The sequence below is a fragment of the Solanum stenotomum genome, unplaced genomic scaffold (assembly GCF_019186545.1).
Source record: "Solanum stenotomum isolate F172 unplaced genomic scaffold, ASM1918654v1 scaffold3345, whole genome shotgun sequence".
Taxonomy (NCBI): Eukaryota; Viridiplantae; Streptophyta; class Magnoliopsida; order Solanales; family Solanaceae; genus Solanum; species Solanum stenotomum.
In genome coordinates, this window is record NW_026032465.1 from 126,317 (window position 1) to 141,917 (window position 15,601).

At 36.4% G+C, this 15,601-nt stretch overlaps 3 protein-coding genes and 1 pseudogene across 25 annotated transcripts in view; 2 read left to right on the plus strand and 2 right to left on the minus strand.

Annotated features, from left to right (window-relative positions):
• The first annotated feature begins 518 nt into the window (after window positions 1-518).
• On the plus strand, window positions 519-4,495 carry LOC125852303 (acetylglutamate kinase, chloroplastic). 2 transcript variants are annotated; one of them, XM_049532032.1, is made up of 3 exons: window positions 610-671; window positions 2,445-2,540; window positions 3,107-4,495. In XM_049532032.1, the coding sequence occupies exon 3, from the start codon at window positions 3,220-3,222 to the stop codon at window positions 4,261-4,263; it is 1,044 nt and encodes a 347-aa protein (XP_049387989.1). In that variant the 5' UTR covers window positions 610-671; window positions 2,445-2,540; window positions 3,107-3,219; the 3' UTR covers window positions 4,264-4,495. The 2 variants fall into 2 exon arrangements, with proteins under 2 accessions (XP_049387988.1, XP_049387989.1); XM_049532031.1 differs by lacking the exon at window positions 2,445-2,540 and having other exon boundaries at window positions 519-671.
• A 2,959-nt stretch (window positions 4,496-7,454) lies between these two features.
• On the plus strand, window positions 7,455-9,970 carry LOC125852301 (G-type lectin S-receptor-like serine/threonine-protein kinase LECRK3). Its single transcript, XM_049532030.1, has one exon. The coding sequence runs from the start codon at window positions 7,501-7,503 to the stop codon at window positions 9,838-9,840; it is 2,340 nt and encodes a 779-aa protein (XP_049387987.1). The 5' UTR covers window positions 7,455-7,500; the 3' UTR covers window positions 9,841-9,970.
• Window positions 9,971-10,518: 548 nt separating this feature from the next.
• Window positions 10,519-13,088, minus strand: LOC125852302 (polyubiquitin-like; annotated as a pseudogene).
• The window catches only part of LOC125852304 (serine/threonine-protein kinase ATG1t), a 10,230-nt gene continuing 7,605 nt past the window's right edge, over window positions 12,977-15,601 (minus strand). For 2 of the 22 annotated variants that reach the window (XM_049532050.1, XM_049532049.1), the window contains exons 4-8: window positions 14,871-14,935; window positions 14,384-14,477; window positions 14,235-14,315; window positions 14,038-14,149; window positions 12,977-13,956 (exon numbers count right to left, since the gene is read on the minus strand). In XM_049532050.1, coding sequence (XP_049388007.1) covers window positions 13,877-13,956; window positions 14,038-14,149; window positions 14,235-14,315; window positions 14,384-14,477; window positions 14,871-14,935 — 432 coding nt within the window. In that variant the 3' untranslated portion in view covers window positions 12,977-13,876. The remainder of the gene's footprint in view (window positions 13,957-14,037; window positions 14,150-14,234; window positions 14,316-14,383; window positions 14,478-14,870; window positions 14,936-15,601) is intronic. The other 20 variants (XM_049532046.1, XM_049532045.1, XM_049532042.1 and 17 more) reach the window with 16 other exon arrangements.

A 15,601-nucleotide genomic window follows, 5' to 3' on the forward strand; every position in this document is an offset into this window, starting at 1 on the left:
ATTTGGGAAATCTATGGCCAAACGTTAAATAAGTGTGTAGGACGAACAAATATATATTTATATTTGTATATACAGTTCTCTCTCGCTTTATACAAACATAATTTATATATTTGTGTTTGTATAAAGCGAGAGAGGCGAGCCAAAGAGTGACGAGCGAGATTCAGGAGAGAGAGACGAATGACAAAAAGTTAATTTACCATTTTCTCATATTATTTGTGTACCTTGGTGGTCGATGAAGAAACAAAACTAGCTTGGATCTTATACATATATTTTCTAGATAGTGATTGCCCGCTTATAGTCAAAGTTCATTAAAATGTACTAGTCGTGAAATTTATCTCTTGGGAGTCATCAGTTAGGTGGAGATTTGGTGTTTATTCGTAGTCATTTATCACATTATTATTTCTCATTTGCTATATATGCCATATTTTTTGTTTAGTAGATATTAGTATAAAATAGAAAAATATTGAACAACCTTTAAACATGAAGGACTATTTTGTATTTCCCACATGATTCTCATTTATCTCTTCCTTTACTTTTTCTAATAATTTTATGCACCACCAACTACTACGAATAGTATAAACAGCGGTAGAATCTGTCTATCGGAGAAGAGAAAATTGAGCTCCCGGCCGCCTCCTCTCTCTCTCTCACCGCCGCACACACACTGTTTCCAGGTACATTAACCCTATAATTGTCTTCTTCTTCGGAAATTTATTTTTAGGGATTTGCGCCTAATCGTTAAATAAAGGTATGCGGATTTCAATGTATTTGAACTGATTATTGTATGTTGTTGGCAGTTATATGTTCAGTTTTAATTGTATGAAATGTCTCTGATTCTACTGCTATTACCTGTTTGATGAAATGCCAATTAGAGACCTATTTAGACAGTATATGCTAAGTTTTGTTGTGGATTTTGAATTACATATATTAGGTTAGTAGCTCATTCGTTCGAGTCTTGAGGACAATAAGCTTGAAAAAACATAATCAGTTATGGTATAGATAGCTTGGGCAGTAGAGGTAGGTGAATGCTCAAGAGTTACCTTCTTTTGTCATTCTTGTGAACTATTGTTTCAACAAATATGCCCACTATTGCAATTTGGAAAGAAATGAAGCCAAAAACTGCTTTCAGGCCCAAAATTCGATGAGCTCGACACTTGTAGATAAGAAACATGCTTGGATGCATTTGTGGGTTGTAACAAGCTGTTTGGTAGATGAGTTGAGGTGCACCCAAACTGGCATGGACACCACTCTCAAACCAAGAGTTTGAAAGAAGAGCAATGTAATACTCTTAACTCATAACTTCCCCCACGTTTTCTAAAAAGAGAATGATCTCCTTTCCTACTATCTTGTTTACTTCTTTTAACCAGACAAGAAACAAAAAAAATTCTCTTTTACGTCTTTCCCAAATCCCCTTCTTTAAATTACTTTCTCCATTACATATCTTCCATTCAACTATCCCTTCTCTTTTCCCGTCTTCCTTCCCTATTTCACAACAATGCATAAGGTGTAAGAAATGAAGATTAAACTAAATGGTTAAAATGTATATCACCAAGAATTCAACATTTTAACTACTTTGATAAGAAACTTTGATTCACATAACTCATAAGATAGCACCAACATCCTTAAGACATGCTAATGCATAACAAAATACTTTTGTCCAGGCAACTGACTTATAGTACTTCGAAACTCCTTTCACTGATCATACACAAAAAATGACAAATGACACCGACACTAGTTGTACAAATTTTTCAAAAATGTTATTATATCTATGTCGCATCTTCTAAGATAACATTACCATTGAAGGATCAAACACTTACCCATCGACAAGTTTAAAAATTCTGAAGAATAGATGATTCTAGTAATTGTTAGTGAGATCCCTTTTAGATTTGGTTCAGACTTAATTAGCCCAGGCTTTTAGGTTTCGTTTGAATTGAAGACAAGTTATGTTATTAGTTATGATGGGTTTAGTTATCTGGGTACTAAGGATTTGATTTATTGTATTAAAAATAACTTTTACTTACATGATTTCTAAGAAGCAATTATTTATTTATAAAAATACAATTTACCGTGAAAAAAAGATTTGAGGGACCTCAAATTATTTTTATCATTTCATTATTTTATTTCATGATAATTTATTTCAAGATCAATAACCAAGCAAGAGTTCAAGACAATTCTAAATTTTTATTTCAAGACCATTTATAATTTAAAATTTTGAATAATGTGTTTATTTTAATTTACATTCAAATAAAAATAAATCAAACCCATCATAACATCTCAGAGTGTTCACCCGAACCTCCTTGGACAACCTTTAAACATGAAGGACCATTTTGTATATATTTTTCCCACATGAATCTCATTTACCTCTTCTTTTACTTTGTCTAATAATTTAGGCACCACCTACTACTACTACTAAACACAAATGATATAAACAACAGATTTTTTTTTAGAATCTGTCTATCGGAGAAGAGAAAATTGAGCTCCCGTTTCTAGACAGCCACCTCCTCTCTTTCACGGTCGCGCACACAGACACACACTGTTTCCAGGTACATTAACCCTTTAAATGTCTTCTTCTTCTGGAATTTATTTTTAGGGATTTGCGCCTAATCGCGAAATATAGATATGCAGATTTCAATGTATTTGAACAGATTATTGTATGACGTTTAAGTTTCTGATTGACAAGTTATATGTTCAGTTTTAATTGTATGAAATGGCTGTGATTCTACTGCTATTACCTATTTGATGAAATGCCAATTAGAGACCGATTTAGCCAGTAAATGCTGAGTCTTGTTGTGAATTTTGAATTACAGATGAGTTGTTTTAATCTATTGGTTTAGTAGCTTACTTTTGCTCCCTCTGCTTTAATTTGTTTGTGTTACTTTCCTTTTTATAACTTTGTGACAATTAAGAAACTTTGCTCTTATTGATGAACCTAGAGGGTTTCATTGGTATTTTTTGAATTTTATTAGAGTATCTTATGTATCTAATTTGATTGATTTCTTCCCAATTATGTTTTGGGGCTTTCTCAAATATGCTGGTTTTCAAGTATATTTTTCTTATGTGGGATATTTTTGAGGTTCAAGTGCTAACTGATGGCTTGTTTTGGTTGCAGGTTTCTTTGACGCATTGACCCCATTAAACGAACGGTCTTTAAGAACTTGTAGTGTTACACTTCCCCTGCTATTTAGACTCAATAGAGAAGGGGAGGAAGTAAAGGAATAGAGGATGTTGGCTGCTAAAACCCTCCCACTCTCTTCCCCAGTCACCAAAGTCTCCAACTTTCCAGATTCCAGTCTCATTTTTCCGAAATCCATTCCAGCTATCAAAGCCAATCGAAACATTCTTAGCAACCCTTTTCAGGCCTCATGCCTCAAAACTTCCTTGGAATCCGTCATTGCACCTGATACTCAATCTTACCCTGGAGCAACCCGAGTGAAAATCCTTTCTGAAGCACTACCATTTATTCAAAAATTTCGAGGCAAGACTATTGTAGTGAAATATGGAGGAGCTGCGATGAAATCTGAGGCACTTCAGGCCTCTGTTATTGCTGATCTTGTCCTTCTTTCCTGTGTTGGTATGCGCATTGTCTTTGTCCATGGGGGTGGTCCTGAAATCAACCAATGGCTTGGTAAATTGGGTATCAAACCCAACTTTTTGAATGGCCTTCGTGTCACTGATGCCTCAACCATGGAGATTGTATCAATGGTCTTGGTGGGTAAAGTCAACAAACATTTGGTTTCCTTGATTAACAAGGCTGGGGCAACTGCAGTGGGGTTATCAGGAATTGACGGCCACCTTTTAACTGCACGTCCTTCCCCCAACTCTGAACAACTTGGTTTTGTTGGTGACATTGCTAGTGTGGACCCTAGTGTACTGCGTCCTCTCATTGACAATTACCATATCCCAGTGATCGCGTCTGTTGCAGCTGATAAGACGGGTCAATCCTACAATATTAATGCAGACACAGCAGCAGGTGAGTTGGCAGCCGCTCTTGGAGCTGAAAAGCTACTCTTGTTGACAGATGTGGCTGGAATTCTGGAAGACCGTAATGATCCTGGGAGTTTGGTGAAGCAGATTGACATAAAAGGAGTGAAGAAGATGACAGATGATGGCAAGATTGCCGGTGGTATGATCCCCAAGGTGAATTGTTGTGTGAGGTCTTTGGCTCAAGGGGTGAAGACTGCAAGTATTATCGATGGAAGGCTGCAACATTCCTTACTTCTTGAGATTCTCACTGATGAAGGTGCTGGAACAATGATCACTGGCTAGATAAAAACTATTGTGAGTTGATCAACTATTTTATTAAGTTTCCAATGGTTTAGCAAGATAAGCTTTCTCAAAGCTCTAGAACCTTAATGGTTCTCTCTTATCAATATGTTGTCACTCTGCTACAAAATTTTGGTAGACAGACTGAAACTTAACTTTTGTCTGGCTTTCTGTTGTATTCTGTATGATAATGGTCCCATCCTAATGGTTTTTCTTGTATGAATAAAGATCAAGTGGGTATTACTAGCACAGTCACTTTGTGAAAATTTTCCAATTCCTGATAAATGTGAAAACTGATGTTTGAATGTATATACTCTTCCTGAAGGCATTATTTTCTTCAACATTCCACTCAGATAGGACTTTCAATGGAACTGCAGAACTAGACATGCTTAGGATTGATGGTGAACTTAGCCCTCTTGGAGCATATTTACTAATCCTTTTCTCTTCAGCTTTGGATGACTTAATTCTTCCTGGTGTGTACAATGATACAGGCCAAACTACTTTAGAAAGTTTGGAACATCTAACTAGTTTGAGGATTGTTAGAAATGAAGATATCCGGGACTAGGTAGGAGTGACTTCAATGGAGGACAAGATGCGAGAGGCAAGACTGAGATGGTTTGGACATGTGAAGAGGAGATGCCCGGAGGTGTGAGAGGTCGATTATGGATGGTTTCATTTACATGCGAGGTAGAAGTAGATCGAATAAGTAATGGGGAGGGATGATTAGGCATGATATGACACAACTTCAACTTTTTGTTTAACTTTCTTAAAAACACAATATCTTTGTCTTCTTATGAGTAGTTCTCATGTTTATGTTTATTAGAATACATAAATGAGTCGTAAATGAGTTGAGGTTGTGGTTTGTAACAAGTTGTTTCGTAAATGAGTCGAGGTGCACCCAAGCTGGCATATGAACACCCAAGCAGTAACAAACTATCTTACTTAGTATTCCTCTGTCTCAATTTATATGATTTACTTTCCTTTTTAGTCAGTTCAAAAAAGAATGTCACATCTCTATATTAAGTAACAATTTAACTTTAAAATATCTATTTTACCCTTAATGAAATGATTTTTAGTCACACAAATTTCTATCATTCATTTTAGACCACAAATTTTAAAACTCTTTTTTTTTCTTAAACTCTGTGCCGAGTCAAACAATCTCACATAAAATGGGACGGAGTGAGTACCTCTTTGAACCAAACAAGAAACAAATAGTTTTTCCTTCCCAAATCCCCTACAATATACTTTCTCCATCACATATCTTCCATTCAACTTTCCCTTCTCCTTTTCACTGTCTTCCTTCTCCTATATCACAACAAAGCATTAGGTGTAAGACACTAAAAAAGATTAACCTAAATGGTTAAAATTCAACATTTAAATACTTTGATAAGAAGCTTTGATTCATTTTGTTTTCACATTAATACCATTTGTTTATCTTTCTTTTCCTCTATTTTTTATTTCAACTTACTAATATGGATTTGTGCCGGAAAGTCCTATTTTAATAAAGGATAAACCAAGTCCACACCAAAGGCGCCTCCATATCCGAGACTGATTAAAGATGAAAGAATACTTATCATTTCCACCACAACAAATATACCTTATGTTTACTGTTTAGTTCATATACTTTTTTTTTACTTTGCAAATTTTACTTTGAAGCATATTTTCTCTTTCCATCAATACCAAATTCGATTTAAAAAAAAAGGTTTATTGATTTTAACCTAAGTTACTAAATTCAATCGAATATGCACTATTAGAAACAAAAAAATTTCTCACCATAAATTAATTAAAAATTTTGCACTATAGAACGTGATTTCTTAATCACGAAAAGTTAGAAAGACTTAGACTAAGTCAACGCATACAATTCCTATTCGCCAAAAAGTAAGAAGTAAGAAGACTTGAAAGGCTCCAAAATTTGCACAATTAATTTCTACCAAAAACTTTGTCCACATTAACTCCTGTCAATTTAAAGATATCCAACTGTAAAATTTTTAAAACTTATTTATTTTTTTAATTTTCTTTTTTACAAATTTATGCTACTAGATAGTGAATGTAGTGTTTTTTATTAATGGGAAAAAGGATAAATATACCTTCAAACTATCGTAAATAGTATGCATATACCCTCCGTCATACTTTTGGGACATTGATGCCCCTGTCATCCAAAAACTAGAGCATATATGCCCTTCATAAAAAAAATCAAGTTGGATGAATACACTTGGTAGAAATATTTAAAAACATATGTATTTTATAGATGAGATTTGTATGTATTATTATTTTTTTAGTGGCACCTCTTCAATTATTTACTTCAATATTAAACAATAGTCTGTTTAGAAGGAAAAATGTAGCTATTTTAGAAGAAAAATTTCGGTTACACTATTTTATCAATCATAACTTTTCAAATTCTTCCGTTATGAGATTCATGATAATGATTTAAAGCAATATTAATGTACTCATTTATCAAGAAAATAATAATTTAATTATTAAAGGACTTCAAATTCTACTACTATGTAGATAAAATATTTCTATTTGATTAGAAATTTAATTTAGTAGAGAGACAATATGGTAATTCAACTTTTCACTTTGAAACTTATCACTTTTAATAATATATGATGATATGATAGTAACATAAAAATCCTTATTGTGAATAAGTCCAAGCAAAGGGGCTAGGCTAACGAAAATAAGAGGTAAAGAAAACAAAGTATTCTATGATCATCACAAAGTTTATAATACACCCTATAAGATGATATTACAAATGAGGATGCTTAAATAATGAAAAAATCATAAACATCAAGAAGAAGGTTGAGTTATCTTACCTCAAACATCCTTATTATATACAGTGACGGAGCCAGAATTTTCAATAAGGCGGTTCAAAATCTGAAAAAATAGACACAGGAAGTAGACGAAGGGAGTTCAACATCTACTATATATATCTAAAAAATTATTTTAACCATGTATAAATGATATAATTTTCCGCCGAAGATAAATTACTCCGCCCCTGATTATATATGTATGAATTAAAAAAGATAATTTATTCGTCTTTTAGACGAGTACCTCAAAATTGACAGGACTGAATAATTTCCAAGTCTCCTATGTAACGCGTCTTTTACTTAAATGCCATGAGTTGACTTGTCCTACAGTAGCTCAAGTCTTTGGATCCTTCCAAGTTGTTATTATAAACTGAATTGTGTATCAATTTTGTGACAAATCAAAGTAAAAAAAAAAAGAGAAGAAAAGCTAAAATCTATGGCTGTTTTGCTATGGTTATTAATATTATCTGCATTTCATGCGGTAGCACTAGCACAACAAAGGCAGTTCAATATAACTCTTGGCTCTTCTCTAACACCTACTACCAATTCATCATGGTTTTCGCCGTCCAGGCGCTTTGCCTTTGGGTTTTATGAACAAAACAATGGCTATGCTGTTGGAATCTTAATTGCCGGTATGCCTAAGAAGACAGCAGTGTGGACAGCAAATAGGAACAGTCCTGTTGTCCCGAGCAATGCTGTCTTGCTCTTAACTAATGATGGAAGGCTCATTGTACAAGTAGGAGACCAAGAAATCACTGTCGTAAATCTCTCTGGTCAAGTCATTGCTTCAGCTTCCATGCTGGATACTGGCAACTTTGTGCTCTATAATTCTGATCACAGTATCATATGGCGAAGTTTTGACAATCCAACAAACACCCTTTTACCAGGTCAGCATATATCAGCTAGACAAGAGCTGTTCTCGAGTGCCTCGGAAGCAGATGACTCATTAGGGATTTTCCGTCTCAAAATGCAAGATGATGGGAACCTCGTTCAGTACCCTGTCAATACACCAGATAGTGCCCCATATTCTTACTACTCAACAGGCACTAATGGAGTAGGGAATAATGTTACACTGAATCTTGATGATGACGGCCTCCTCTACTTGCTCAATTCCACTAATAGTCTAAGAAATCTAACCAGAGGAGGCTACCCTAGAGAAAGGACCATTATCTATATGCTGAAAATTGATGCTGATGGTATACTTAGAGTTTATTCACATTCTCTGAACCAACAGAACAGCTCCGTGATATGGTCATCAACAGATGATAGGTGTAATCCAAAAGGCCTTTGTGGGCTTAATGGTTTTTGCACCAATATAGATGATCAAGCTAAATGTTTGTGTCTTCCGGGATTTGATTTTGTAATGCCAGGAAATTGGAGCGCAGGCTGTGAAAGGAATTTCACCGCAGAAACCTGTCGGTTAAAGGAGAGCACTTCCAAATACTATGCCATGAGAACAGTTGAAAACACAGGATGGGAAGATAGTACTTATGTTGTTTTGGCCGGAACGACCAAGGAAGATTGTGAACAAGCCTGTCTACAGGATTGTAACTGTGAGGCTGCTCTGTTCAAAGACAGAGAATGTAGAAAGCAAAGGCTGCCTCTGAGGTATGGAAGGAGAGACTTGGGTAATTCTAATTTAGTATTGGTCAAGGTGGGCACTAATTTCATACCCAACGAAGGGGTGCCTTATCAGACGATTGAAGAAACAAAAGGCAAAAAGCTAAGGATAGACATCCTAATTGCCGGCATTACATTGGCTGTTTTTGCTTTGTTGGTGTTAGGCATCTCCGGATTCCTCATTCACAGAAATCATATCTGGACTTACAGAAAAATCCAGGAGAGTAGAAGTGTTCAGTTATGTGAGGATGTTGCTCCACGAGCATTTTCCTATGCAGAACTAGAGCAGGCAACCAGTGGTTTCAAAGAAGCGTTAGGGAGGGGAGCATTTGGAACAGTATTTAAAGGAATTTTGGCAGAAGACCAGAAAGTGATAGCTGTTAAGAGACTAGACAAAGAATTAGTAGAAGGGGAAACAGAGTTCCAAACTGAAATAAAAATCATTGGAAGGACACATCACCGAAATCTCGTCCGCCTCCTTGGTTATTGCCTGGAGGGATCAATAAGGCTTCTGGTGTATGAGTACATGACCAATGGGTCACTTGCGGACATACTTTTTACACCAGAAAAACAGCCCACGTGGGAGGAAAGGTGTGGCTTTGCTCGAGATATTGCAAGGGGCCTCCTATATTTGCATGACGAGTGTGACACACAAATTATCCATTGTGATATAAAGCCTCAGAACATACTCATGGATGATCAATACTGTGCAAAAATATCTGACTTTGGAATGGCCAAGCTCTTAAAGAAAGACCAAACAAGAACCTACACAGGGATAAGAGGGACCAGAGGCTATGTTGCACCAGAATGGCACCGGAAACTGCCAGTGACAGTGAAAGCAGACGTTTACAGTTTTGGTGTCGTCCTATTGGAATTGATCTGTAGGCGGAAGTGTGTTGATATGAGCCTTGATGAAAATGAGTCAATTCTTGAATACTGGGTCTACGATTGCTTTGGTGCAGGAGAGCTAGATAAACTAGTTGGGGACGAGGAGGTTGATAGAAGACAATTCGAGAGAATGGTGAAAATAAGCATCTGGTGCATTCAAGACGAACCATCACTTCGCCCTTCAATGAAGAAAGTTCTACTGATGCTGGAAGGGACAGTAGAAATTCCAGTGCCTCCTAGTCCTACTTCTTTTTTAAGTGCCATATAGTTTTGAACTTCTTCACTTTATGGTTTTTGTACTTCAAGTTTCAAGTATTCCAACTTCCCATAGAGAGCTGACTACTTTATCATCCATACTTGAGCTAAATAAAATATAGTTCTATCAAATTTCTACATCATTCTGTGCCTCTTGTAGCCACCAGTTAACAGAACTACATGGATTTATCTTCTGCTGTAGTGAACAAAGGCTTATGTTCCCATTTTGAGTGTTGTCCATATTAGCACTCCTCTTCAAATTTATAGTACAATGAAACTATATTTTGTAAATACTAATTGAGGACACTTATGGGTTTCTCCATCGTGGAAGCAAATCTGCAACAATCACGAGTCATGTCACCGATAGTCGGGAGTCCTCACAAAGCAGATGAACTCCTTTGTCTATAGTCTAGATAGCCTTTACAGATGGAGAGAGTGTTCTCTTCTGGCCCTTCTTTAAAAAAATAAATGTTGGAAGTAATTTAGTGAACCGATTAAAATAAGGTGCTTAAGTCCACCTTTAAATAAAAGAAACATATTACAAAATAAATAAGACTGCGTAGATCAAGGGTAGAACTCATCACTGTTAAACATGCCTTCTTTTTTCCCTGTACCTGCATAGCAGGGTGTGTTTGTGAGTGCGTGTGTGTGTGTGTTGAGTTAACAATGTATCTGGAGGAGTGAGGATCACCAACACATTTATCAGCTAATATTTATTTATTTAGTTTGAAGCAAAAACAACAGAATATAACACATCGCGAGGTCTCTAACAGAGGTAAAACTATAACAAAAACACTAGAAGTCTTGAAATAAAACAAAGCAAACGTTGATACAGCCATCAAGAAATCAGCATTAGAACGCATGAAGTTCAGAAGTTTCCACCACGAAGCCTGAGGACAAGATGAAGAGTAGACTCTTTGTGGATATTGTAGTCTGCAAGGGTGCGGCCATCCTCAAGCTGCTTACCAGCAAAGATGAGCCTCTGTTGATCTGGTGGAATCCCTCGTTGTCCTGTATCTTCGCTTTCACATTGTCAATAGTATCAGAGCTCTCCACCTCCATTGTGATTGTCCTCCCAATCAGAGTCTTCACAAAGATCTGCATCCCTCCTCTCAAACGCAACACCAAATGGAGAGTTAACTCCTTCTGGATGTTATAGTCTGCAAGGTTCCTCCCATCCTCAAGTTATTTACCAGCAAAAATCAAATGCTACTGGTCAGGGGGGAATACCCTCCTCCTTGTCTTGAATCTTTGCTTTGACGTTGTCATTGGTATCTGAACTCTCAACCTCCAACGTAATTGTCATCCCAGTCTAAGTCTTGACAAAAATTTGCATGCCACCTGTAAGACGAAGAACAAGGTGCAGGGTTGATTCATTCTGAATGTTGTAATCTGCCAAGGTCCTTCCATCTTCAAGTTGCTCTCCAGCAAAGATCAATCTCTGCTGGTTTGGAGGAATACCCTCCTTGTCTTGGATCTTTGCTTTAACATTGTTGATAGTATCTGAACTCTCAACCTCCAAAGTAATTGTCTTCCCTGTCAATGTCTTGACAAATATTTGCATGCCACCCCTCAGACAAAGAACAATATGTAACATCGACTCTTTCTGAATATTGTTGTCGGCCAGGGTCCTTCCATCCTCAAGTTGCTCACCGGAAAAGATCAGTCTCTGCTGGTCTGGAGGAATCCCTTCCTTATCCTGAATTTTCGCTTTCACATTGTCAATTTTATCTGAACTTTCAACTTCAAGGGTGATAGTCTTTCCAGTAAGTGTCTTGACAAATAACTGCATAGCACCACGAAGGGGGAGGGCAAGGTGAAGGAGTCCGTGGACTCCTTTTGAATGTAAAAGTCAGCAAGAGTTCTACCATCTTCAAGTTGTTTTCCGGCAAAGATCAGCCTCTGCTGGTCAGGGGGGATGCTTCCTTTTCTTGAATTTTAGCTTTAACATTATCAATGGTGTCTGAGCTCTCGACCTCAAGATTATAGACTTTCCTGTCAGAGTTTTAACGAAGATTTGCATTCCACCACGGAGGTGGAGGACAAGATGGAGGGTGGACTCCTTTTGGATGTTGTAGTCAGCAAGCGTTCGGCCATCTTCAAGCTGTTTCCCAGCAAAGATCAGCCTCTGCTGATCAGGAGGAATGCCTTCCTTGTCCTGAATCTTCGCTTTGACATTATCAATGGTGTCAGAACTCTCGACCTCAAGAGTGATGATCTTTCCGGTGAGCGTCTTAACAAAGATCTGCATCTGAAATATATTGAAGAACACTGTCACTAGCAGCTTTGAAAGTCCAAAAAGAAAAGAAAAGAAAGGTCTTGCACGTTCTCCTACAGCAGCGAACTAGCGACATATGAACTCTCATAGCTTGCACACGAATCCTAGAACTTGTTTAATTCGGAACCAGGTCATCCCAAGAAACAAATTGAAGCGAAAATCAAATATATCAAACCAAACGCAACTTAGGAGACTATAAGATAAAAAATCCTAATTGATTAGAAACCATAGAAAAAGCAAAAGCAACATATCCAAAGTCCATAATTACACTATCAGAGAGCCACCAGAAGACGAGAACAACCAAATGAAGAAGATAAATAGATCTAACATCAACCGAATAAAAAAAAATATCATCTCATTTCAGAATTCTTTAATAAAAATTCAAAATCCAATGCACCAGCACATTTTTACAAACAAATCAATGAACCCCTAGAAGCATCCAAATCTACATAAAACAAACTATATTTTTCATTTAGAGTGATGCATGTGCAGAGAAACCCACAATTGGATACATCACAAATCAAATCAAGTTCACAATCCAGAATAATCGGAAAAGAATTACAAATCGCCCACACAAAAATAAAATAAAAACATTCAAAAAAAGATCACCCTACAGATCAATAAGAGTTGACAAACAAAAGAATTGAATCAAGCAAAAATGTAATAGCTATGTAGCATAGCTGAGTGCAGTCAATTAGTGCAAGCAATTTTTGATGTGCCCAAGTTACTCTCCTTGGCTTTCTCCATTTCATATAGACTATCGTCTTTATCATTTGTAAGTGTTTCAAGCCAATGCAGGATTTCCATTAACTAAGTCTCTTGTCAATGGAATGTTGATCAGTTCATACACTTACGGAGATCTCTAGTAGAGTTGAATTATTTGTCTGTAGACTTTATATGGCGTATTCCATCTTTCATAATCCAGCATATCACTAAATGTTTCGAGCAGCAAGTGGAGTTGATCATCTTCCCATACCTGAAGTCGAGAATTTGATATTATCTGATAATGTCTACTCATCAGATTTGTCATGTCCCACTTACTTTGATGACATTTTCTGGACTTGTTCGCCCAAGAGTTTAACAGTACGACAATGCGATAGAAGATTTAGAAAGTTTCATACTTTCATTGGAGACTACTTATCAAATGTACTTGGAAAGAGTATCTCATAAACGCGCAGATTGAGTACAAGAAAGAGATAGGAGACAATTGGGTGACTGTTGATAGGAAAATGTTGGCAGTTAACCCGGGTATTATTGAAGAGATACATACAATTCACCTAACTAGATGGTTATGGAGACAAATGACACCGACACTAGTTGTTCTGAAGAAATCCCCCCAGCTCGATATGATCAATTTGAAGAATTTGGAGAAAACCATTCATTTGTCCTTCAATTCTGATGGCCAAATATGAAAGGCTTGAAGCAGGAGAGTGCAAGTAGTTTAGGAGTCAATGCTACTGAAGCTAGTTATCAGAAGGGTAAAAGTTGACTGAATCATCAGTGAAAAGAGAACTAGGATGTACAATTGTTATCAGGTTGTATATATGACAATTTACAGACATATGAAGCGTAAGGGATGATGATGATTTCTAATGACACCTTTACATGAATTCGGAACTGATCGACGGGTGACTAGCCTAGAGTAAATCAGCAGGAAAAAAAGAGCTGATCCCACTTAGGTGATAACTGAAAAACAGAATCCACATTTGTACATTGATGATTAAACTGGTGGGCACTTCTGCTCAGTGGGATATCCGGATGTTTTTGACCTCTAACAGAACCTCTTATCTCCCCCTTCGTCTATCTTCAAAAAGTCGTGTCCACAAAACTCTTTAAAAGAGATCCGTTTCTCTGCAGATATAAGGTGATTTATCAAACTTTAATGAGGTAGGAAGACAATACAAATGATATTGTGTACAGAAATCTGCAAACCTGGATCGATAGACAATAGTCTTGAGCACAAGTCAACACAACCCGGGTGCAACTGAGGAAGAATCGGCTCAAAGAAAGGAAGACGTAGAGATGCCTTGATATTCCGCAGTATCTATTTTAAAAAAATATAATTGAAGACGGTGAACTAACAAACAGAGGAAGGGCCTTTGCAATTTGCATTAAAGAAATGCTATTACCTGAACACTAGTTCTACCACGAAAGGGAGGGTAACCATTAAGTAGTTCAAAAAAAATTGCACCGAGACTCCACATATCAACCTATTCAAGAGAATACATATCAGTTTGTTCAATCTGTGTAACATAGTTGTACAGTAAATAGTTCTTACCTTATCATCATACTTTTTAAATTCTAGAATTTCTGGAGCCATGTAAAAAGGGGACCCACAAACTGTTTCTGCAAGGTCATTCGGATTTAACATTCTGTTCCAAGAATAAAAAGATACAGAGATTGTTAATGATGCCAAGGCATTTGACATTCCCTGTTTAATAATTCATACTCCCTCTGTCCCAATTTATGTGACACATTTCGATTTTCGAGAGTCAAACAGTTTAAGTTTGACCGAAAATTTGCTCATGGAATCTTCAAATTTTTTAAAATGAAATTTATATATTTGTAAACTACATTAAAAGTACTATAAGTCCTAATAATTGATAATTGAAAATATTTAAAAGATATATGAAAAAATTACGGTCAAAGATAAACTTGTTTGAATCTCGAAATTCGAAATGTGTCACAGAAATTGGGACAGAGGGAATATCATTTTTCTTTTTTTTTTTGAAAAGGTAACTTGTATCATTTTTTTTTTTCTTTACCTTGAGAGACCAAAATCAGCAATCTTAAGAATCGGGTCAGTCTCCATCGTAGATAAAAGAATGTTCTGAACCATAAATGACCTAAATTAGAACTACTACTTTTTTTCTATAATGGTAACTTAACTAAATTAGAACATTATTAAAGGAAAAAAAAGAAGAAGATAAACATCATATATTTTGAGCATAAGTATTCAAAGATAAGCAAAATTCAACAAGAAAAAGAAGAGAATAATGATGAAAAGAAGAAACTTTTTTTATAAAGCAGCGTCAAATAAAAACTTGCTAAACCAAAAACAAAAAGAGTACCATTTTTTTTTTTTATTATGTAGCCCACTTGTAGATTATTATGCTGATGTACTAAATTTTTGTAGGTTGTGTGTTAGGAGACTCTTTACTCACTTCCGAAATCCATTCCAGCTATCAAAGCCAATCGAAACATTCTTAGCAACCCTTTTCAGGCCTCATGCCTCAAAACTTCCTTGGAATCCGTCATTGCACCTGATACTCAATCTTACCCTGGAGCAACCCGAGTGAAAATCCTTTCTGAAGCACTACCATTTATTCAAAAATTTCGAGGCAAGACTATTGTAGTGAAATATGGAGGAGCTGCGATGAAATCTGAGGCACTTCAGGCCTCTGTTATTGCTGATCTTGTCCTTCTTTCCTGTGTTGGTATGCGCATTGTCTTTGTCCATGGGGGTGGTCCTGAAATCAACCAATGGCTTGGTAAA

Excerpts from the sequence above, each read along its gene's own strand:
- LOC125852303 (XM_049532031.1), top strand. The coding sequence starts at position 3,220 with ATGTTGGCTGCTAAAACCCTCCCACTCTCTTCCCCAGTCACCAAAGTC.
- LOC125852301 (XM_049532030.1), top strand. The coding sequence starts at position 7,501 with ATGGCTGTTTTGCTATGGTTATTAATATTATCTGCATTTCATGCGGTA.